Source organism: Anas acuta, chromosome 1 (genome assembly GCF_963932015.1).
Source record: "Anas acuta chromosome 1, bAnaAcu1.1, whole genome shotgun sequence".
In the NCBI taxonomy this organism is placed as follows: domain Eukaryota; kingdom Metazoa; phylum Chordata; class Aves; order Anseriformes; family Anatidae; genus Anas; species Anas acuta.
In genome coordinates, this window is record NC_088979.1 from 44,062,842 (window position 1) to 44,087,122 (window position 24,281).

General features: G+C 36.1%; 1 protein-coding gene across 19 annotated transcripts in view; it reads right to left on the reverse strand.

Moving 5' to 3' along the window:
• MYCBP2 (MYC binding protein 2) overlaps positions 1–24,281 on the reverse strand; it is a 192,961-nt gene that overhangs the window by 135,435 nt on the left and 33,245 nt on the right. For all 19 annotated transcript variants that reach the window (XM_068676615.1, XM_068676574.1, XM_068676632.1 and 16 more), the window contains exons 4-16: positions 21,416–21,569; positions 19,501–19,697; positions 19,037–19,279; positions 18,705–18,776; positions 16,656–16,752; positions 11,796–11,869; positions 10,539–10,677; positions 9,659–9,735; positions 8,079–8,283; positions 5,434–5,598; positions 4,745–4,903; positions 4,093–4,297; positions 1,979–2,124 (exon numbers count right to left, since the gene is read on the reverse strand). In XM_068676615.1, coding sequence (XP_068532716.1) covers positions 1,979–2,124; positions 4,093–4,297; positions 4,745–4,903; positions 5,434–5,598; positions 8,079–8,283; positions 9,659–9,735; positions 10,539–10,677; positions 11,796–11,869; positions 16,656–16,752; positions 18,705–18,776; positions 19,037–19,279; positions 19,501–19,697; positions 21,416–21,569 — 1,933 coding nt within the window. The remainder of the gene's footprint in view (positions 1–1,978; positions 2,125–4,092; positions 4,298–4,744; positions 4,904–5,433; positions 5,599–8,078; positions 8,284–9,658; positions 9,736–10,538; positions 10,678–11,795; positions 11,870–16,655; positions 16,753–18,704; positions 18,777–19,036; positions 19,280–19,500; positions 19,698–21,415; positions 21,570–24,281) is intronic.

Consider the following 24,281-nt stretch of genomic DNA (forward strand, 5'->3'; position numbering starts at 1 on the left):
CTTATATGGCTCTTACAAAATATTTAGAAAGAAAGAAAAAAAAAGAGATGAGCAATATTTCTTAAGAGTACGAGGCCTTTTCTCTGAATTTTCTGATTTTCATGAATCTGCCACAATTTCAAAATTACTGATTAATATTTAGCAATTTTTAAATTTAGTAATTAAAAAAAAATAGTTATTTTTATCAGGCATATTACATATTTATAGTTATCTGTTATCATAGTTATTGCAGTATTTCCCCCCAAAAAATCAGAAAGGTTTATTAACAAACATAAACACAAATGACAAACATAAAAAATCATAAAATTAAATGTCAATATTTTAAAACATAAATCACTTAAACTATAAAAATATCTGATCTATTTAAAATGTTTTTAAAACATGGTTAAGAATGCTTTAGTGCCATATGCTCTGTCTTTACAAACGTGATTACTTTAACAGAATATATCTGTATGTAAATCCTGACTTATTTAACAGCTAGCTAATTTAGTATGAATTCAAAAGGTACTGATAAGCACTTTTGTGCTATGGATCACCTTGAATGAACACAAAAACAGAACTGCTGTTTACACTGCCTTTCTTCAATGTTTCTTCAGGAAACTGTAGCAATTTTATGTACATATATGAACTGTGCCCCTGACATCAGATAAAACAGAATGCACCTTGAAGCACTGTCACTTTTCTCCAGGCAAATGTGAGTCAATCAATTCAATGCCCTCACCTTAAACTATGCCAAGCCCAACACAGGACCAAGAGCTATCTATCCTGCTAGGAGAGGAGTTAGCAAAGCAGGGGTAAACATAAAAACCTTAACTCATCCTTGGTCATGCATGAAAATAGAGCTGGGAAGCAGAGATGCTGTTGTTACATTCACTGTCAGTGCAATACAGCATAAATCTACTTCTGTAACACTAGGGGGTCTTTAGTGTTAGAATAACTTATCAAGAGAAACACTCCAGTTAACTTTTATGTGGAAAAAAACTCACATTCAAATTACAGCATGAGATTTTTGATGGCTACTTTTCAAAAAAGATAAAAAAAAAATTGGTGAGATGCACAAATATTTTAACTTAAGCATATGATTATTTTGCGCTCCTTTCCTATATCAGATACTGCTTCTATGCAGGATTAAGACCTCTACCTTAAATCTAAAAAAAAAGAGGAAGAAAGAATAAATATAAAAAATATATTAAAAAAAAAAGAAATAAGGAAGAAAAGTTGGACCTAGCAAAATCTCCTAAAATCTCTAACTGCCTAGATGCAAATACAGAGAATACAATATTAAAAATGCTGTTATAACAGATCTTAGAATAAGGAAAGACTTAAGGTGATGTTCCTCATGTGCATATGCATTTTTCAGTAATTTCCATACTCCTGGCAACATACCTACTCCAAAAAAATCTAATTTCAAGAAATTATATTTCCCATCTTTTGCCTGTCTCCAAAAATGATAAGATTACAGAAAAACTCAGGTTATCAAAAATGGGCAAGAACAACTTTGTAGGATCAGCCTTAAGTATCCTAACCACACAGGTCAAAATGGCACACTCGTATCCATAGTAAAGGAAAATTTGAAACGTTTCACTTACCAGAATGATCCCACTTTTCTACAGTAACAGTAAATAAATCTGTCTGATAAGTTATATTTTATCCATTTTAACATTATTATACTAAAATTACCATGTAAGTCCAGAAGTTGCGAGGAAAGAACTGCATGGCAAAGTTTTTATCATACAACACAAAAAAAATTAAAATGCAAGCAAAAGTATTAACTGAAAAGAACACCTATTTCTACACTAACCTGTTATTCCAACTCAGGTTTCAAAAGTCAGCAATAAAACTGATTTATTTAAAGAGTACAAACAGAAGTATCAAAGGAAACAAGTGGAAAAAAAAAAACACTTCAACTGGAAATAAAAAATCGTAGTAAGATAAAAAAAAAAAAAAAATGTAATCTTCCTAATTTCATATCACTTACCCAGTAAGAGATCTAAAGGTATCATCTCTTTTACAGCATCAAGGATTCCTCTTTGCCTTGCCTCCTGGCCATCCAGTTCTCTAGCACACGCCTTGCAGCAGCCACATACAGCGCAGCCCGACTCACCTGAGCCACAGCCACAGATTCTGCAGCAAACAGAGTTGCTTTATCAACACCTTTAATCCTCATACATTATTGATGCCTTGGTAATTAAAACATACATGCTCACAGACAGAACAAACTAATAACTTAATTCTTCCCAAGAAAAACAAAAAGTATGACTAGTTTAAATCCTAGATGCTGTTGCACGGTGCCTGGGAGCATACACCTGTACTGACTTCTCAGCGTAATGTTTCTTCATTTAATTAAATGCACACTACATGAAAACACAAACAGGGAAACAGTGAGCACATGCAATGCTGGAGAAAGTAATGGCAATGTGCAAAGCAGTGGTCCTTTATGTTGCTCAAACCTGAAGGAACAGATAAAATCAAATGGAAGACCAAGATAAAATCTTCCATCATAGGACAAAGAAAGGTTATCCCGTAGCCAACATTTCTGTAAGTAAAACACAATAATTCAATTGGAAGGGGCCTACACAGATCCTTAGGTCCAACAGCCTGACTCACCACTTTAGAACTAATCAAAAATTAAAGCATATTAATAAGGGCATTATGTAAAAGCCTCTTGAACACTGACAGGCCTTGGCAATCAAGCACCTTGCTAGGTGCTTGGGTCAAACCAGCGTTTGACCAACCTCACAGAATTTTTCCAATGTCCAGTCTCAACTTCTCGTGGCGCAGCTTTGTGCCATTCCCTCACATCACATCCTTGGTTACCACAAATAAGAGGCCAGCACTTCCTTCTCCACTTCCCCTCCTTGGGAAGATGCAGAGGGCAATGAGGTTACCTCTGAGCCTCCTTTCCTCCAAACTACACAACCCAAGTGTCCTCAGCCTCTCTGTGCCTTCCCGCGCTGTTATCAGCTTTGCTGCCCTCCTCTGGACACACTCAAGTATCTTGACACCATTTTTATATTGTAGGGTCTAGAACTGTATGCAATATTCAAGATGAGGCCACAACAATGCTAAATGTGGCAGGAGAACCACCTCTTTTGACTGGCTAGCCATGTGGTTTGCTCTCTTGGCTGCCAAGGCACATTGCTGGCTCATGTAGGGCCTGCTGTCAACCAGCACCCTCAGACCCCTTTCTGCAGGGCTGCTCTCTGGTCACTCATCTCCGAGTCTATACTTTTGTCCAGCATTACTCTGTCCCAGGTGCAGAACCCAGCATTTTCCTTTGTTGCTGACTGTCCAATGCTCCACTCTGTCTAGGTCCCTCTGTAAGGCCTCTCATCCCTCCAGAGTCAACAACACCTCCCAGTTCAGTATCAGCATCCTTAGCAAACTTTCTAAGGATATGTTCAGCTTGTGTGTCCAGATCATCGATAAAATTGTTGAACAGAATTGGCCCTTGAATTCTGCTCTTGGGAACACCGCTGGTGACCAGACGACAGCCAAATGTAGTCGCATTCACTATGACTCTTTGAGTTTTGCTGTTCAGCCAGTTCAGCACTCGGTGAGTGGTGAACAGGTTCAGAGCATGAACTTGTTCAAATCACAGCTGGACAATTTACCCAGAATGACACTGTGAGGGGCAGTAGCAAAGGCCTTACTGAAACCCAGAAAGACTACATCCACCTCCTTCCCTTCATTCACTAAGTGGGTGACATTATCGCACAAGATCAAATTACTAAGGCACGACTTTTCCTTCATGAACCCATGTTGACTACGTCTGATAATAGCTTTGTTCTCTAAGTGCCTTTCAAGTGACATGTTTGTCAAGAGACAACCTATACTGTTACTCAGACTCAACAGCTTCCAGTAAAACAAAAGGTATATCCTAAAGAAAATTTTTTAAAGCATTTAAATAAGCTCCAACCATTACAAGCTATTTACAAAAAAAATCACTTGTTTTTGATTTTAAAAGCACATACCTGTTTGAATATATTATCTTACATTGAAGTTTAAGAACACAACAGCTCAGTTTGAATTCAACACATGCTTTACCTGTTCAACCCACTACAGTAAGTCTATTTCCTTATGTCTGCTTACCCTCCAGGAACTCTGTCAGGACGGCCACTACTAACGCAGCTAGCTCCATAGCCTGTGCAATCCCCACATACAGTGCACACCATGCACTGCTCCAGCTTCCATTTATGCATGCCTGGAGGACACATCATGGACTTCTCATCTTTTTCATCCAGTTCCTCTTCTAGATCTTCATCCATTGCTGTTGCCATGTTCTCAACTCCAAAACCTAATTGGGATATTGAAAGAATAAACAGCTGTTTTCAGAGCTCAGCAATGGCTACTGAAAAAGATCTGAAGAACACTCACGGATCAGATTTTAAAAGGAACAACTACAAATGCCTGATTTATATGCTCAGTCAGCACAACGACACCTCTGAAACTTTTCCAAGCGTGAGCTGGTGCATGTATTTAGCCTTCACGACTAAGAAAAGGAATAATGAGGCTTGGTTTTATTCAGTTGTTTTTAAAGAAAAGCTTTTTTTGTAAACAAAATAGAAGTTTGTGTGCATGTACATTTGTGCATGCCTGTTTTGTTTTTTGTTTTGTTTTTTAAGTACACTGTATGTGCTTAATCTTTAGTATTAGAATTATATTTTAAATAAATATGGTTATGTTTTTTTACTTGTGATATTTTCCAGCACACAAAACAAAAGGAAAAATCTAGGTTCCTCACCTTTTCCTCCCTGGCTCATGGAGCCTGTGTCTCTTCCACATTGTCCTTTATTATTTACGCCAAATGTCCAAACTTCCCCGTTTTTCATTAATACACAGGTGTGAGCTTTGCCCATGGCTACTTGAGTCACGAAGTGTCCTTTCAAATCTGTTACTAAACCTATATGACACAGAGCAGTTGAGTGATAAATTGCACTATCTACCTGAGATGAAAACTTCTGCAATATTATACAATTATTAATGAGTACTGACAATTTTTAAATTAACAGTAAGGGAAAAGAATACTGGATAAGCAAAACAAGTGCTAGCGTAAGAAGTGAAAAGAGAATTAGTTCTAGATTATGTCTCCTGCAAAAAGAAAAAAGCCAGAAGCAAACTAAGCCCTGCTCCAAATCACTAATTTTGAAAAACAATTAATGTCATATTAAGAACACAACTGATTTTTATTCTTTTCCCTTACTGGATGCATTCATTTGGGAGTTTGTCCCTGGTGCTGCTATATATTTTTACAGAACTTAAGGAAACTCAGTCTCATCTTTCTATCTTTCTGTCATATCTGGCTGAATCAGCAGCAATTCAGAAATTCATTAGGAGAGTAAGAAACAAACATCATTTCCACAGCTAAAAAACTTCAAACTAATTTAAATTACTCTACTTGAGAAATCATTTAAAAGACAAATATTAGCTTACTTGTACTATCAGAGTAAATGGCATCTTTTCCAAACATGTAGAGTTCTCCATCTTTTGAAATCACAGAACTGCTTCCATTATTGCAAGCTGTAGATATCACAATCTTTCCTTCCATTTTGATGATTTTTTTAGGCTTATATGGTTTTGACTGCCGTCTGCTTTTAGCTTTAAATAAATGAAATTACAAGTTATTTTTCAAGAAAGCTCTGAATGCATAATAACATCTTTTATATAAATAGGGCTTAGTTTTCAGATTGCTACTGAAAAAAATCCATCTATATGATCTCCTGGTCTTATTTTTGTTGGATTGCACTGGCTTCTCTCTAAAAATTCAATTGCAAAAAGAAGACATGAGTTGGTATCTTTCAGTAATGAACCTTCATGTTTGTTTGTTTGTTTTTTATTATATATACACTGATACTTCTTATATATACACTGATATTATATATACACTCATACTTCATGAGGTTTACAAACCAATACGTAGTGCAAAAAAAAAAACCAAAATTACTAAAAAGTCTTCAGTGCCACCTCAGAAAAATATGTGACAATATATGCAAAATAAGCTATACAATTAAAAGTTTTGTTGTTATTTTCTAAAGAAAAATATTAAATTATCTGTTTATTAAAATAACGTTTAAAAACAGTTGAGTCTTAACAGATTCCTCTAAGGAGAAAAGAGAAGTACTAAAAATTATTAAAAAACAACAGCAACAACAACAAAAAGATTGTTTGCACTCTGTTCTTAAACAAAACAATAAAAGAATGGCTAAAGACCAGATAAAACAATTACAGCTACTATTCCTGCCTATGAACGTTCACCCAAGTCAGAGTCCTGTGAGCTACCTTTAATTGCTAACAGTTAACATTCTCTACAGAGAACGTGTACACGCACTTTGCAGGCAGAAAACCAATCTTCCTACCTAGGTTTAAAAAAAATCAGAAAAAAATTGTAAAGTTTGAGCCACTCAAAGCCAAATGACAGAGTGGCAAAGACAACTAGATCAGTCTGAACAGAGTTGAAGTTTTAAAAGAACTGAGAATAGCCTGATCAGGTTCCTGACCATATTCTCCAGAAAAAAGACCTAGTGCGGAGGTCCACTTCAATTTCCCTTACTCAAACAAAAGCAGTGACAGCAATTTACTTCAAAGTGCTAAACTTCTGTTTCATCTGAAATTGTAATTAATGTTAATACAACAAGAAGAATCACTTCTCTTTAGGTAACTTCCAAATAATTGCCTAAGGAAATCTTGAAATTTCTGCTTTTAATTACATTTTCTGAAATCTTTTTGCCCAAAATGATTAAATCTCTTAAATTTACTCTAAATTTACTGAAGGAAGAAATACAATTTCGTTCCATGGGATTTTCAGTAGATTTGCATTTAAAACTCTACAGGGTTGCTGTGGCTGATACCATGTTTGTTATCCACAGACTTTTATACAGGAGTAATATTAACTTTCTGTCCCCTGAGCACATTCAAGGATCCTCTCTACATGTGTCAAATATGTTATAATATAATATGTTCTTGCCTGTATTTTAGTTATGCCATATGGGAAAAAATATACATTCTTGGAGAATACTGTCTGTTCTGTGTAGTTAGTCTTTCACAGTAACACTAGGCTACAGATGTTTTGTTTCAAAATAAGTTAGGCCAAACCTTGCATATGGAGCCCAATGAGTTGTAGTTAACAACTTCATTGAAATGTAAAACTACTATACAGTTAATTGAGATAAAGCTGGGTTCAACCTCATGTTGTATATATATATATACAACAAATATATATATATATGCAATATATATATATACACCCCACACACACACAATTGTAATCTATTTTAAAATTCTATTTTAAATTCTAACCATCTAGTACTGCATAAAGACTTCAATTTGATAGTTCTGACTAACTACACTGAGGCACAAAAAATCCAGTACTATTAAAATCTTTACCATTCCCCACCCCACCTAAATCTCACACAAACTAACACAACAGTCTGTTTCCAAAAGTGAAATATTTAATTTTGGAGGTTATTTTTGTATTATTTTTCTATAATTTCTCCATAACAGAGAAATATCTGCTGGCAAACACCAGTTTACAAAGTTCTCTAAAACAACAGCGAAGAGGCAAAAGTTTGGGTCTTCAGATTTTTGGACAAATTCCCAGACAGACTGCATGGCCTCTTGACTGAACACATGACTGACTTTTATCAAAACAACATTAAAATAGCACTCCCACCACAGAATCCAAACTGTACTAAAAATGAGTTCAACATCATTAGCTGAGAGAAACAGTGATGCTGGTTGTATATTGGGGTAAAATTCAAACCCAGCAATATTTAATGTCATTGAAAAACTTTACTGAAATACAAGAAAGTTCACAAGAGTCAAGTTTTCATAAACATCCAATTTTCGCTTAAAGCGTAACTTCACAAAGTTATGTGCTCATACCCAAAATCTCCTTAGTATGTGGTAAGTACTTTCATACAACTCTCAAAAACTATTACTATAAAATGTATCTATTACATAAAATAATTCTACCGATGGCGTGCTTTCAAGTTCTTGGAAAATGTTAACAATTTTCCTTTGAAATTAAAAAGTAGTTAATAGGCTTTTAACAACTACTGATCAAGCAACCTAATACATACTTGATTCTCCATCCTCTCCTTTACTAGCAGAACCTGTGAAGAATATACTTCCATCATCTGCAACAAGTAAGGCATGTGAACCATCATGTCCAACCGAGAACTGAATAATCTTTGGAGATTTTGTGATTGGTAGTTCAACCCATTTTCCTGCTGAAGGACCACCTTGTTTGATTCCAAGGCTTTGATATTTGCCAGTATAATAAATCTAGGAAAAAAACAGTATATCATTCGCAGTTACACCACAACACTTCAACATGTATCAGTTTGAAGCTGATTTCAAAACACATGGAACTTTTTCTGATATCTCTATCTCTATCCTTAACCTATGAATTTTTGATTTAATGGGAGGAACATCCTAATTAGATTCTACTTGGTTTGAAATATGCATTCTACTGAGAAACAGATAGTTTTAGTATCTAATTGTTTGGCTTTACAAATTAAATACACAAGAAGAAACTGTTCAAGAGAAACTATTAAGAGGAAACTAAGCGTTAAAAAACATTTAAGAGAAATGTCTCTGTTAAAGCAATGTGGTATAAAAACAACATAAATAATTAAAATCACTGATTTTCTATGAATGCTAATATGCTTATATATGTATAAAACTTATTTTCAGTAAATGCAGTGAGCTCGTGAATAGTAACATAAAACACAATTTGTCACTTGAACAAATACAAAATGACTGATGTGGACAAAAGACTTCCTCTGGACAGTACTATGAAATGGGTGTGTTAACATATGTAGGCACTTAAAGCCATTTTTCATTATGTCTTATACAGTGTATTTTATGCTTAAACATACAACTTAAGAGACCAAAACTAGGAAGTTTGCTGACTTTAACTTCAGGAGAGATCTTAGTCTGAAGATCAAAAATTTGTCTCCTCCTATAGTCTGAAGAGTTCTAGCTTGACCAAATTCTAGGTTTCATATTATTAAATTTTACTGAGAAAAAGTAATTAAGCTTATATGTGACCATTTTCATGAATCTCACTGTTGTGATGAGAACATAAAAAAGCCTCATTCCAGTACAGCAACAAAATTCTGAGCACAGGAAAACAAAGATCTATGCTTATACATGTGAAATAACATTGCTTTTCCAAACCGACATAGAAACACATTAAATAATGTCAAAAAGTCATGGTGAAAGTAAGCGAAATTATTTCTAAATTTCACTGAATGTGCAAGCACCTCTGAAAAACAGTCTCTACTAAGCAGAACCAATGTATCAAATGACTTAAAATCAAACAAAAACTTCTTATGGGGGAAATTTCTCTCTCCCTGAAATCTAGAACAAAACCCCACACTGTCTCCAAGTAAGAGTGACTGTAGAAATTCCTATAAATTCAACCAAAAAAGCTACCAATTACCCAAGGGTTCCAACTTCAACTACTTATGTTTTCAAATAGTTATTTGCATTTTTCCCTTTCAAGAGGACTCTGAAAAAATATTTAAATACAGTCATATAAATTCATTCTAACATATTAAGAAGGCAAAAAGAAATTGTTGAAAATAGTAATTAAATTAAAAAAAAAGAAATATGTTGATGCAACTTGCTGTTTATTATAAAACATTTTTAATACCTTTCCACTAGCAGTTTTCATAAGGGCAAACTCTCTTCCAGCACCAAGGACAGCCGATTCCTCATCAAACCCTGTACCTGTGCAAGGAAGAAGGCAGTTAACCAGTTTTACCAGGCAGTTCCACAGACTAGTTAATGGACTTAACTCCATCAGGGAGAGTTTGTAACAACAAAGGTTCTAAGAAAGCTGCAAGTGAAACAAATTTTGCTGCCAGAAGGCTTACTGGGCTAGACATGGTGGAGTTGTTCGAACAGGAAAAAAACACTAATGTAAGAGCAACTGCACTTGGTCAGACAAAAGGTCCACGTAGCCAAACATCTTCTTGTTCTGCCAAAAGCAGTCACCTAAAATAGCAAAAAAAAAAACAACCAAACAAACAAAAAACAAAGCAGATGCCAAGTGACTTTTCCAAACTACCTTCACAGATACCAATGGTTTACCATCTCAAAAATTCTGACACAAAGGCGGTTTTCAAATATGTTAGTATCTATCTTTCAGTGCATTCCTTTCCATGAATCCAGCCAGCAGTCCTTTTAACTTTCATAAACACTGACCCACAGCAAGGAGTTGTACAGCTTAAATACATGTTATGTGAGCCCTATGATGAAGTCTAAGTTTCAAACAATGCTATACTTAAGACTAAACTATAAACTAAAGGAAAACACTGGTAAAGACAGAAAGACTGTGGTTCAAAACGACTGTATGGCTTACTATGAGTCAAGCAGTGTTTAAGCTGTTTCAAAAACCTCATACTTCTTGATATTTGTAATGGAGTTATACCTTCCTTCACATCATAAAGGCAAACAAAGGGAAGGGCAGGGTTTCAGTCTTATTATTTGAATTATTAGCTTACTATTAACCTTCAAAGAACAGGACTTACTGATAATGTGCAAGTCTTTTTCCAGATCAAACAATGAGATGCCACAGGCATGTAAGCATTTTCTTGCAAGCTTAAGCTGCAGTTCCTGTTGCAGTACTGGCTCAGTACTTGTTGCAAATATTCGCACTACAAAACCATCCTGCAATAAATAAAATATTCACTGTTTCATTGAACAATAAATACACTGATTTACTTTTCATGGTCTAAGTGCATTATACTAGATCAGAGCAAATTATCAGATGGCACACAGATAAAGTAACATTTAGTACAGAGGAAAAAAGAAGAAAATGGCAAACAGAATGGTCTGAAGAGAAGCATCTGACAGACCTTAAAAATATTTCGAATTTGCTACTAAACTAGTGAGTTAATATAGAAATAATTAGCTTCCAACTTCACCACAGAAGTCTTGCTTTCACAATGATTTATAACCTTATTTTCAGCACTAAACTTCTTCTGGTTCATAACTCAAAATTCTAAGTGCAGTTTAAGGATTTAAATAGTAGCTAAAAGAGGTTTCTGTTTACAAGTACATTCATCTGGCCATGTTAAAAACAAGTTGTCTGAATAGGGAAACTGGTTAATACTGGTTTCCTTACATGTCTAGCTAGTATCTGTTGCCTACCCTGCCCCACCCCAGCCCTGCTCCATCCATGTGTTAAGAGTTTTCTCACAGGCAGTAAACAGTGACCAGTCCAGAACTGTGAATGCAGTAACTGCCTGCCAAAGAAAACATACAACAGCTAACACAGTTTCACCTCTCACCAAAGCACTTACTTCACAGCTTTTTTCCACAGTTTTGGCCAGTAGTCAATTTTCATACAAAATCTACTGGAATGTAGTACATCTTTGCTACCTCTTCTATTAAGTCTGTCTGAAATTCTCCAACAAGTAACAAAGCAATTACAGGAAATGAAATTAAGATTAAAATTACACTAAAGCAGCTTATCCCACAGAGCCCCTTTAGAAGAACATGTTAAAAAGCCATTATTATGTAATGTAAGATATTTTTTTTCCCCAGAAAGAGTGATGAAGTTTTTCTTAAAACTTATCTGAAAAATTATGTTCCATCACAAATCAATTGTGTGAATATACACATGCATGGCAGTTTTTCATTACCTTTAGCTACGTGGATTTCTTCCTTAGTTGTGTTAGCTAAGAAAAAGCCAAGCTTTAAGCAAAAATGAAATTGTATACATTTTGTAAAATAAAGCAATTAGGTGAGAGAAAAATAGTTTACCCGTCATATATAACACTTACATCTCTGGATGCTGCTATTTGATTAATATATTCTCCATCAGTGAAGAGGATATTCTGCCCTTCAGTATGACAATCTGTGAAAGATGGAGTGCACTGATTAGTTATTATTAACATACATACAGAGTTCTCTGCTTCCACTTAATTTACTCTCACTACAATCTAACTACAAGAGTTCTAGTTAGATCTACAAAGAGAACATACTGGCCTGATCATGTAGTATTTTATGATTTTTATTGTATCTCTTCTCTCACCTATATATTACATATATTACTCCTCCATCCCTTTAAAAGTTATTAAAAACTCTTTCTGTTGTGTGAAATGTAAGAGGTTACCCCACTATTTAATTGTAAAATAATTCACTATTCACATGTGAGGGGTAATCTCAATTTCTGTAACAGAATTTTCAGTTTTGCATGGGAGTCTTTCCCATGCCCCAAAGACTTTTTTTTTTTTTAAAGTAAGGTTCATTATCTTTAATAGAAGTTTACTAAGCAGAGCATATAAAACCTACAGAAATAAATGAACCTGAGAGAATCAAACTTATCATCGTTTGTTTTTCCATTGTTCATCAGGAGAAAACCTAGTGCTTTGCGGAAAACTGTAAGACTTATACTTGCATGTATCATGCATTTATTGAAAACAGGTTGGCCTCTTCCAAGAAAAAAAAGGTAGGGAAAGAATTCTGCCCACATTAAAGAAAAAAAGAAGACAACTACTTTCTCTACAAGTTTAGAGGTACATCCCTATACAGTCTCTTTCCTGCTCTGCTGATGGAACTACTAACAAAGGAGATTCTATGTCTTGTAAGGTGTCTCCTTCATAGATTACACAGAGGAAAGAGACCTCTTACAAGAATACTATAGGACAGCTATTTTATGCTCTAAGTACCTGCATAATAACCTAAACAAAGTTTCAGTATCAGTCAGTTTATCTAGCAGATTTAACACTAGATGAAACATAACACAATATGCTTCCAGCACAATTAGCAAATTTGTTATTTTTTTGCAAAGTAGGTAGAGAAAGTACTTTTAATAAAAATAATACATCTGAAAAAATACTTGAAGAAGTATTTACAAATCCAAAATCTTATATACTATTTCCTGCTATATTGTCTCATCCAAAAAAAAAATGTCTTATAATGAATAAAATATGCATTAGGCGGCCTACTCTAATTCTCACATCTTGAAGTAGCAGACCTAAAGCAAATACACATACAACTATGCAACACAGTATATGTAAGCAGCAGGCAGGATGGAGAATGGCATACACACTGAAATTTGAAATACTGCTCTCTCAACACTATGCTCAGATTTAATGACTGAAGTCAGCTCACTTTATTCTCTATGCTGCGAAGTGGTATTAGCAATGTAACAGAAAGAGTTGTCAATAGCATGAAGTTCCAAAAATAATCTAAATGACATTTCTGAAAGGCTACAGGAAGCTGGAAGTCTTATAGGTAAGTATTAAGATCCCTTGAATGGCATATGAACTGCTAACACAAGCGTAACTGTCAAGGAAACGGGATATTCTTGCCATCACTAGATCCGTATTACCTTGTTTGGCCTAATTCTTGAGTCATTACTATTGAAGAGACAAGCCTCCCAATGAACAGCTCTGGGGGGTTGTTCATGTATTTGTCTGGTTCGTTCAAAAAGGAAACTGGGAACAGGTGTGACTTTTTAAAATAGATTCTTTGGAAGACTTCCTAAACATTAGCACTTGATTAAATAACCCAGATACATCAATAAATATCAAATTAATGGGGAGAGGAGAAAATGGAAGGTGAATGAAGTATCTGCAAACAGTAGGACTGCGTAAGTATCTCAGCTAGCAAGGAGCTCTTCTGATCATCTGTAGTCATTCATTATGACTTTGGAAATTATTCTGGGGATCAAGAAAAGCTACTCAGGGTTTGTGTTTGGAGAGCACTGTAGCAGGAAGTTCTTATGTCTTACCAAAATAACTTAATTATAGACACAGGCTAGTCATAGCCACTTCAAAGGCTCCAAGAGAAGATGATTGTCAAACATCACTTTCCATATTCATACAAGGTATCATGAATGTAGTGCCTGCTATTAAATACTACTGAGCTTATCTGTTTTGGTCTCTACAACGTAAGAAGGATATAAAATACTAGAATGTTTCCAAAGAAGGACAACAAAGATGGTGAAAGGACTAGAGGGCATGACTTACAAGGAGCAAACGGTTTAAGCTCAGAGAAGAGGAGACTGAGGGTTGACCTCAATGCTATCTACAGCTTCCTCATGAGTGGGAGCAGAGAGGGAGGTGATCTCTGCTCTCTGGTTAGCAGTGACAGGAGAGGTGGAAATGGCTTAAAGTTGTGTGAGGGGAAGTTCAAATTGGATATTATTAAAAAGGTTCTTCACTAAGAGGGTGGTCAGGCACTGAACAGGCTCCCCAGGGAAGTGATCACGGCTCCAATCCTGTCCATTGTTCCAGAAACATTTGGACAATGCTCTCAGATATACTGTTCGACACTGACGTTGCCCTGTGTGGAGTCAGGAGTTGGGTTCAATGATCCTCATGTCTGCCTTTAAACTCTGCCTATTCTATGATTCCATCTTCAGCTGTGGTACTATGCAGAACAAGCAAACAGCCCTTAGCTCCAGAATACTTACACAACTTTAAAGAACAGTGAAACCTACTTCTACTTCAGCTGAACGCAGCAACTCTTCTCATATATAGTGAGAATTACTATTAAAGAAATAGTTCAGATGAAAACCTCCTCTGTAAATTCAAGTCCGATCACATAGCACATCGCTGAATTTGATGATTATTGTGTGATATTTCTACCGGGAAGGCAAGACTGACAGCTCAAGGACAGTGCATGAAACTTTTCAAAGGCATTCATTATATGCAAGAATGTTGACAAATAGTCTGGTAGTTCTTCCACATACATTGTTAGGTTGGCTAGATCATCTGTCAGATGCCATCTAGCCAATCTGTCATCTAGCAGCCCTTTGGAAGAGAAGTTTATAGTTTCAAGAAGCTGTTGGATCCTACTGTCTGAGAAAAGAGAAGATAATGTTCCACAGTTCACAGAGTTTTCTAATGCCACATGACTTCTAGCTACAATCAACTCCTCATAACGTTACCCAATCTCCTACTCATCCCTTTACAAATAAATATGAATGCCTTATTTAAATGTGTTATGACCAACCAGGGCATTTGAAAGAGATTAACTCCGGATAGAAGTACATCTGAATACCACACCAATTTGGAGGAAATACTTGGATTCATATCCATGTTCAGCTGTTAGCAAGGTCACTGCCCTGTAGTTCTATCCGGTGTGGTTTTTCAGAACTATAGAACATGCTACAAGACATGGGACAGCCATTACTATTTAGAGTTATGTACATACTCAGGTTTCCTCAGGATAGGTCACGTACTCTCACCCACCTCCATCTTTTTCCTTTTAATGGGAAACAGAAATAACAAGAAGTGGAGCCCTTTCCACTTGTTCTAGCCAAAAGAACAAGACCATTATCTGCTCATAATAAGTATGTATGAGATAAATGTGTATAAGTGCAGAAAGCAGGACAGCAAAGTTCAAGGGCTGAAGTACAAAGGGCAGCAGTTATGGACAACATCTAGCATCTACTTCAACACTATCACAAACCACACAAAACACAATTGTGTGACAATTTGTGAGGGATTTTTGAAGGGGTATTTCCACAGTTTTAAGACTTGCTTTTGCACTGAAGGTTTAGTACACTTCTATTTCATTTGTGCCTTTTTGTAGTATAAACAGGCTGTCTTGAAGAATGACACTTGTTTTCACCAAGATTTGCAGAATAAAGCTAACAGCTTTGAGGTGTAGACTTCAAATGTGTTCAAGTGTCTCTCAAGGCCTGAATGAAGAATAATACTTTGCTTATCAGTGGTAACACAGTTAAGGACCTCAAAGGACCCTAACAGTTGAAGCTGCCTTGAGGTGAATAAAGTGGAAAAACAATCCTGTAAGGCAATTTGTCAGATCCTTGAACATGCTCTCACCCGAATTTCTCATACATCCTCACAAAAACCAAGCAGCTTCAAGTGACACTAGCATTTTAAGGACTATGCAAATGTTGCATAAACTAGATTCTACATGCATACTTTGTTTCAGAAAAATTGGTTTTGAAATACAAGAACAGAGAATTTTTCAGAGGTTTCAGGCAATGCCTTCTTATATATGCCAGGATGCAATACAAAATCTTTCTTCTAATCTGTAAGAATAAACCTGTTGTTATTTGATAAAAAAATATTCTTGTGCCCTCTCTGTTTACATGGCTGGCTAACAGACAAGTTTCACCAAGGAAGCCGTTAAAATATGTTGGAGGAACATCCTAATTTTCTAAGCAGAGACACAAGTTATAAGGCTCCTATGAAAAAATACAAACAACAAATACACTAATTGAAGCATTAAAAGCATGGTCCAGTGTTCATTGGTCTCTTTCGGTTTTTGGATATATTTCTTCCTATATTCAACATCAAATGGCTGTGGTCATACATAGTTTGTGATTATCTCCAAGATACTGGAGACAAAGTCATACCTAAGCCAAATTATTAAAGCCCGAACCAGTAAAAATTCTTTAAGAAGGAAGCTAAACTCTTGGAGTCTTTAAATTGAAATAACTATACATTTTTTTTAAATTACAGTATTCTTCCAGTAGTTGGTGTTGATGCAAAACCTCTGAATAAAACCCTGAAGCTGGTCTAATGCAGCAAATCAAAGTGACAATAAAGCAGTTTTTTTCTTATCTCAAAATCTATTGTGATTTCTCTTCTGGTTACTTGAAAATATGTAACATGTAAACAGTAAACTATAACCATCTTCTCAAATCTGGAAGCTCATACCTGGCAAAGCAACTGTACCGTCTTGTTCCAAAGTTTCAGGGTTTATTCTTATGGCTGTCATACTGTGATTGTTCGCATCTCTATATAATAAATAGCCCTGGTAAAAGTAAGAATATATACATTGGTATGAAAATAATCTCAAATACATCAAAGGTCATTGACAAAAATGAAAGAGATTCGATTATCATTTTAGGCATGGTGTAAATTTTTTTGAAACATTTCACATTAAATGTGCTTTACTTTGATAATCAACTCTCTTTTCAATAATTAAATTCTTGGATGAATACTGGAAATTTGGCACCCACCACACTTTCCACACACTGATCAACATGCTGATACTCACATACAGCTTCTGAAGCCACATGGAGTAAATCTGTTCTTCATATGTGTATAAAATACAGTTAAAAGCCACAGCAAAAAACATGTTACTGTCCCCATTTTCTAAAATAGTGAAAGATTTGCACGAATTCCAGGAAGAAGATACATATATTGACCTATATAGTAGTCTAAATGTTAATGAGTAAGTATATTAAAAGACTGTAAGATTTTTCAAAAATATTAGCTAACCACCTTGACTTCCAATAGGGACTATCTTGTTTTGTGAGCTTTCTAAGCTCTTCATGAAAGAGATTCCTCCAAAGTACATAGGGATTTTGGTGACAGCAACCATGACACAAAAAGTTACATAAAATGAATTGTTATACTGTTCACCTCCCAGCTCCTAACCAGACCTAGGTGAAAGGGCACATTCAGGACTAATGATTGCCCCTTCCAGTTTCTCCATACGTAGAATACCTTCAACTCCCCAAAATTGAATATATAGTCAGCAGCCCACATCAACAAGTATATTGATGCTGTGCACATTTTGGTATACTTTAGCATAGCAAAACAGTATCTTCTCTCTGTTCATATGTGGGTTTTTTAGTTTTTTGTTTTGTTTCAGTTTGATTTAGTCACCAGTTTATAGTTGGTTTCTCAGTAAAAAGATTTACCTACCTGAAAGCTCACGTTTGAGGTTTATTATTTACACCTGTGGGCACATTTCACCTCTTTTATGGTCACATACTTTGCAGTAAGTGAAACTTATGTATCCTCCTATAAATATAGCACCAGACTGACTTTTTTCCAACTAGCAGTGTCTTTGTGCACAATCACTGTGTGAATGCATACAGCTGTACAAGCATGCAAAGAATAATACTAAATATATTTACAGCTATGTGCAGAATGTCCAAATATGTAACTGTATGTAGTGAAACTGTATGGATCCTATTAGTTTCCAAACCAATAAAAAAGTTTCCTGAATGAATGCATCCTCACACATTTGTATCAATATATGTTGATAATCTGTCGTAATACTAAAGAAAATCAGCTATTATATATGTGGTATCTGTAATAACAGAACATGTATTTATAATGAACAATTTCACTCCAAAAGCAAAACTTTTTCTATAGTGAATGGCAAAGGTATAAAACAAATTTGCTAATACTACAGAAAGTAACTCAAAAAAAAACAAAAAACACACATCCAAATATAGTTAACATTTCCCTGGGGTAACATTTTCCTGGAGTAACATCAACCATTATTTCTACTTATGGTTTATGTACCCTTCAATCCACACTCAATGACTTAAAGAGCACTTCTACGTTTTACTGCAAATGTTTTAAAAAAATAAATTGTAAATTGGTATTATAAGCACTTGCAGTAGTACTTTGCTGCAACAGCATTTTTACATGCACCAACTTATTTACTGAAAGAAGCACACATCAAGTTAAGTGTAACTGCACAATTCATAAACGTTGAACCATCATACTTGGAGAAAGTCTTCCAGTGACAATGCAAATAATTGACACTTCATTATTCCCTCTTACATACCATTATCTTATCTTCCATTATCTCCTTATCTTCCACTGTAACTTGAAACTCAGTACCAAAGAAAAACTTTTGTAAATAAAGCAATACAATATCTGTGTAAACTTTCTCTAAGCCGTTCTCTACTTAATTACTCTTGGAAGGGTGGGAAGCTTGTTATGTTTTGAGCATTCACCTACCTGAGCATAGCCTAACCAAGACTTCTTCTCCTTTCTGTTTTTGATGCGGGATGTAGAATTATATATATGGCCCTGGAAATCACAAAATTCGAACTGTTAAACAAGTATCAGAATCACAATTATACAACCATTTATAATCTGAAAAACATCTTCAGCCATACTGAGAAGTATGAACTGTAGGGAAATGCTGCAAAACTCTCAGAAATCAGAAAAAATTAGACAAAATGTAAAAGAACTGATCATTAGTAAGTTAGAAAAGCCTCTCAAGGGAAACAGGACATCTTAAAAGCTAGTGTTTTAATTATCATTCATTAGACAAAAAGTAACATTACCCTCACTGTCCCACTATATCCAGAGCCAATTTTGTAAAGTCCATCTTTACATAAGAGATATAGGAAAAAACCATCGCTCTGAAGCAGGCACTGGTCATCTTCATCTACAGATATTTCTTTCAACGGCCATTTGTGCATCAAGGCTGCCTTCTTTATCCCATTACTGAACCAGTCCTGGATTTGTATTTTGCCCACCAAAACTGCCTGTACACTCCGCTGAAGAGAGTTTAAAATGGTTGGCACCTAAAAACAGTAAAACGAAAACTGAGTTAAAAAAACATGCTTATTTTTAAATGTTCCATTTTCTATTCTATCTACATCTCAAGAGAGACCATGAAATACCTACTCTTATTTCAAAATCAGTGAGAAAAGAATTATCTGAATTTACATATCAGATCATCTTGGAATTCATGTAGACATCATTTACACAAATTTCCAGATATGGAAAAGCTTTATTACACAACCTGAATAGTTTGACACGCATGGCTGCCATTATTGGTGAGGATAGCAGAGATTGCTTGCAACGTTCTTCCTGTCTCTCCCCATGCGGCTACCAAACTGAAGAGGCAAGCGCAGGAAAGTGCTGTCAAGGACTGTCCGGTACTGTCATTCATTCCCGTGCTACGGACAGTTATCTCCAGAAGAAGCTGGAACAGGGATTCTGCATATAAACACAGCAGTTAAACAGACAAATCACAAGATCGTACTAGATAGTTTGCCAACCAATGGGAAATTAATTTTAAACTTACAAATTACATGGTATCTTCCCATAGCCATTAAGTTTAACCCTATTTCGATGCAGGAAAGGCTGCCCCCCATTTAAATAGGGCTATAATAATCAACCTTAACTCTACATTCTATTTCACCCAGAGAAAGGTGAGTCTGGAAAATCACAAGGATGGAAGAACATGAAAAACCTTAAGTCTTCATGTTACAGTGGAACACTACTATAAGTGACAAGTCAGGAGGAGTTACTTTACCTGCCTATTCAGTTTACTTCATCACTGAGATGTGTAGGTTTCCACAAGCTTTGTCTAATCTTTATGAACATTACCCATATTGAAGCACAGCCCATTTTTCAAAAATAAGCATTTCAAATCAAAGCTTGAAAATTACTTTAATCATATGCAAGGCTGAATATTGGTACCAATCAGGGTGTGAAAATAAATTTAATTTTTGTCTGTATTGGGATTACATGGCAAATTGGGGAGCACAGGCAGTAGGAGTGGCCTCTGTGAGCACAGCCCAGCAGCTGCCCCAGGTCCAGCCACCTCCAAAAAGGACCTGCTGCTGGCCAGAGCTGAGCCAGGGAGAGCAGACTGAAGAAAGGGAAATAAAATTAAAAAACAAAAACAAAAACAAAAACTGATGTGCAACAGCAGCTGAGAGACTGAGGAGAGAGAACCAGCCCTGCAGACCCCAAGGTCAGTACGGAAGGAGGGCAGGAGGTGCTCCAGGTGTTAGAGCTGAAGTTCCCCTGTGGCCTGTGGAGAGGCCCCTGTTGAAGCAGGCTCCTGGCAGGATCTGCTGCCCATGGAGAGGAGCCCACCCTGGAGGAGGTTTTCTGACAGCATCTGCAGCCCTGTGGGGGACTCATGCTGAACCAGTGCATTTCTGAAGGACTGTAGCCCGTGAATGGACTCATGCAGAAGCAGTTCTTAAAGAACTTTGGTCCATGGGAAGGACCCCACACTGGAGCAGTCTGTGCAGGACTTGTATCCTGGGGAAGGGACCCCAGGCTGGAGCAGCAGCAGTGCGAGGAGGAACAGTGCCATAAACTGACTGCAAACCCCATTCCTCATTCCCCTGTGCTGCTTGGGGTAGGGCTAGAAGGCTGAAGAACTGAGGTTGAAACTGTGCCTAGGAAGAAGCAGGCTCCAGGGGAAAATGGTTTTAGTTTGCTCTCACTATCCTGTTCTATTTGTTTAGCAGCCTTATTATTTATTTTTAAATTACAACATTAAATAGCTAAGCTGTAGAATACAACAGTAGATTGCAATAGAAGTTCACTATAGAATTATCTTCTTTGCAGTAAGACCAAGTATTTTATAGATTCAGTAAAACAAATGAATCACAGTTTATAAGACTGTCAGGTTTAATATGTTTCAATGAAACCCTGCATTACACAATAACAAATATGACTTGTTTGTTTTTAAATGAACCTTTACATGACAACACTTCTGTTCTACAAAAGATTACTGCTGAGAATTACTGGTTACACACACCATAAGGGAATTTACACTCCAGAATTAACTCAGTAAGTTAAGAGAAAAAACAGCACAAACAACCATATTAATTAAAACAAACAAAAAAAAAGATACTTTTTTTTTTTTCCTACTGAGTACAATAACAGATGGGGGAACAAAAACGTGATAATACCTAGGACTTCAGGAGGCTCTGATTGCAGGCCTTCTGGTTGCTGGCCCTGGAGCACATTAAGTAGGGCTTGTAGGCTCCTGAGACACAAGGATGGATGGGAAAATCTTGTCTCCTTTATCAGTTCGAAGACCTCACATAATCCAACTTCAATGATCTAAAAAAAAGCACAAATACTTTAGAATACCTGTTAATATGATATTTCCAGATCTTGCTTAATCAATAAAGGTATATCCCAACATTCACAGAACAAGACAGTTATTTGAATAACACTATGTAATACAGAATACAACAGTAATTAAAAAAATCAGAATAAAAAACACAACCATACTAGTAAATATTAAACAGAGATAATATGATTATATGAAAGAACATATCTAAGCACAGTAACAGCACCCTGAAAAAATAAGGAAGCTCAATTTTTAGACAGCATAAGACCAACTCTGCCTCTCACCCCTTCTGATTTCTATTCAGTTCATACTTGAGCTGACAGACCATTTCTTCCCTTTTTCATCACTCATTACTGTGAACCAGCAAGTGAGAATTGGCCTGCAGCTGGAGTTCCCTACTTGAGTCAAAGTATATTTGACAGCTGATACTGGCAGCACCAGTACTTTCCCCTCCAAAGCCTCTGAGATTGTTTTGTGACAATAAAAAAGGAGGTTAGTTACTAGTCAGTAAAGCTCCATATGTACTTCTCAAAGACACACCTCATGCCAACTAATACAACATTTGTAAGAGCGCTGTTACAGCCACTCTTAACTCTCCCTTTCAGCATTCCTGAATATTCTGAGATCATATTTATGCTTATTCCTACCGACAGTTCCACTCACTGCCTTCTCAAAGTCAGTATTTTTAATAATTACAAAGATGAAAGCAAAGTGAGCAGGACTACCTCATTACAAATAGGTGAGCGTATCTTCAAAAGTTGACTATGTGTTTCTACTAAAAAGAAAACATTGAGGCTAAGATGTTGGAAAAGCCCCAACATTTAGAGTATCTAATACTGATTCACTCCTGATCCAAATCTAAGGAGGAGTGAAACGTGAAAATAAATAAAATTGTTAATGGAACTGTCACTCATGTCTGACAGCCAGCTATAACATATACTGGATGCCTTATAGCTGTCTTCTCTGTCATTCGATCTATTTCAATTCCTGTCTTTCAGGAGTTATTTTACCACTTGCTTGATTTCTGGAGGAAGAAAAGAAACAAAATTGAATCAAGTCTTCAACAGCAATTTTCCTGCAAATTACACCTTACGTTTCATACACTCAAAGTAGTGGGGGGAACAGACATGCATGCAATCTACACGGGAAGAAAAACCTGTCAACAAAATAACAGCATAGATAGTTCTTCAGGACGCGAAGTCATTATGATCTTGCAAGCAAAAGAATAAGATACACTGTAGGACGTTTTTAGAAGTAATATCACTGAAAAGTAAGGGTATCTCTGAGTCACTGTTTTTCCCAGTCTTCAGACAACAGACCTTGTCTAGCACCTGAAGAAAGCAAGGAACCTAATGCATGAAAAACAGCAGAGAAAATAATTGGGTGAACTTCCACTACAGTAGTAACCAACTTATCATCAACTAGGGGTAGCCCTACTGGGATTTATCCTGATCTACACACATTCTTGTTTTGGTATCTGACATTGATATATTGGGCAGGCTTCTCAAAACAGGTCTCTTTGCCTTCAGGTCTCCTATGAAGTCAGCTGGCAGACACAGGTGACACCAAGTATAAACAGTGAAAAAGCACAGCAAACGGTACTTCACAAAATTCACTCGGGTACCACTGGGAACTACAGCTTGTGCTGATTCACTGCTACAGCTAGGAAGAACCAAAACAATGGCATCCCACCTCCTGGGCTCCTCCTTACATTCCAAAAGCACCATTCCAGCAGAACAGAAAAGGCAAACAGGCAGCCTAGGAGATTAGGCTGTGAAGAATCCACTATTTGAGCTAGAGCGACAGAAGGGACTCAAAAGCCAAACATCATATAAATAAAAAAAGTCTTTATCTATCTCAACTCCTTCCAACTCTGTACAGTGAAGAACAGAATAAGCACACAGTTTTTTTCCAGACACCTTAAATTTGTTCTCACAGCTCTCTGAAGGCTTTCTGAGCCAAAACAAGCTGCTGTGTTCTCACTTTCTGTGTTACAGCCTGCCAGCTTTTACTGACACTCTCCATGAAGCCATCCTCCTGCGCCCCTTTCTAAAAACTTTGAAGCTTAAAATGAAAAGCATAGCTCACCTTAAAAAGGGTACACAAAACACTGTCCTGAATGTAACCACTATGACCCATAATTATTTCGTCCAATGATTTATTCCAGAAATCTTATCTACACTATTGTCTTCCCTCTCATAATTACCTAACATCTGCATTTCTGTTTAATAATACAAAATAATACGTATTGTCATACATTAAAATTAATGCAGAATATTATTATATACATAGAAAAATACTTACACAGGTAAAACATTCTCCAAATGAGTATTAAAAGACTTAGAATGAGTTTCTGAAGAGAATACTTATTTTTCTTCTACTTTTTGTTACACCTTAAAATGCTTTCATTTTTGCTTAAACTTTTGCTTAAATGAGCTTGAGCTCATTAACAAAACAGTAAAATGTATGCCACTGCAGGAATAAAGAATATTTAATCGCTTAATTCTCCCTTAATCCAGCATTTGCTCCTTTTAGTATAGGGCTTTTGTGGATCAAACACAGCCCAATGCTAAGTTTAATATAAGACACCACTCTCTTCTCCCTGACAAACAAAGCCTCTCTCTAACTCTAGTAATTACAAATCAGAGCAGTAGAACTGAATCTGCCCTCTTTCAAATAGTCAGGCAAAGGCCAGTATT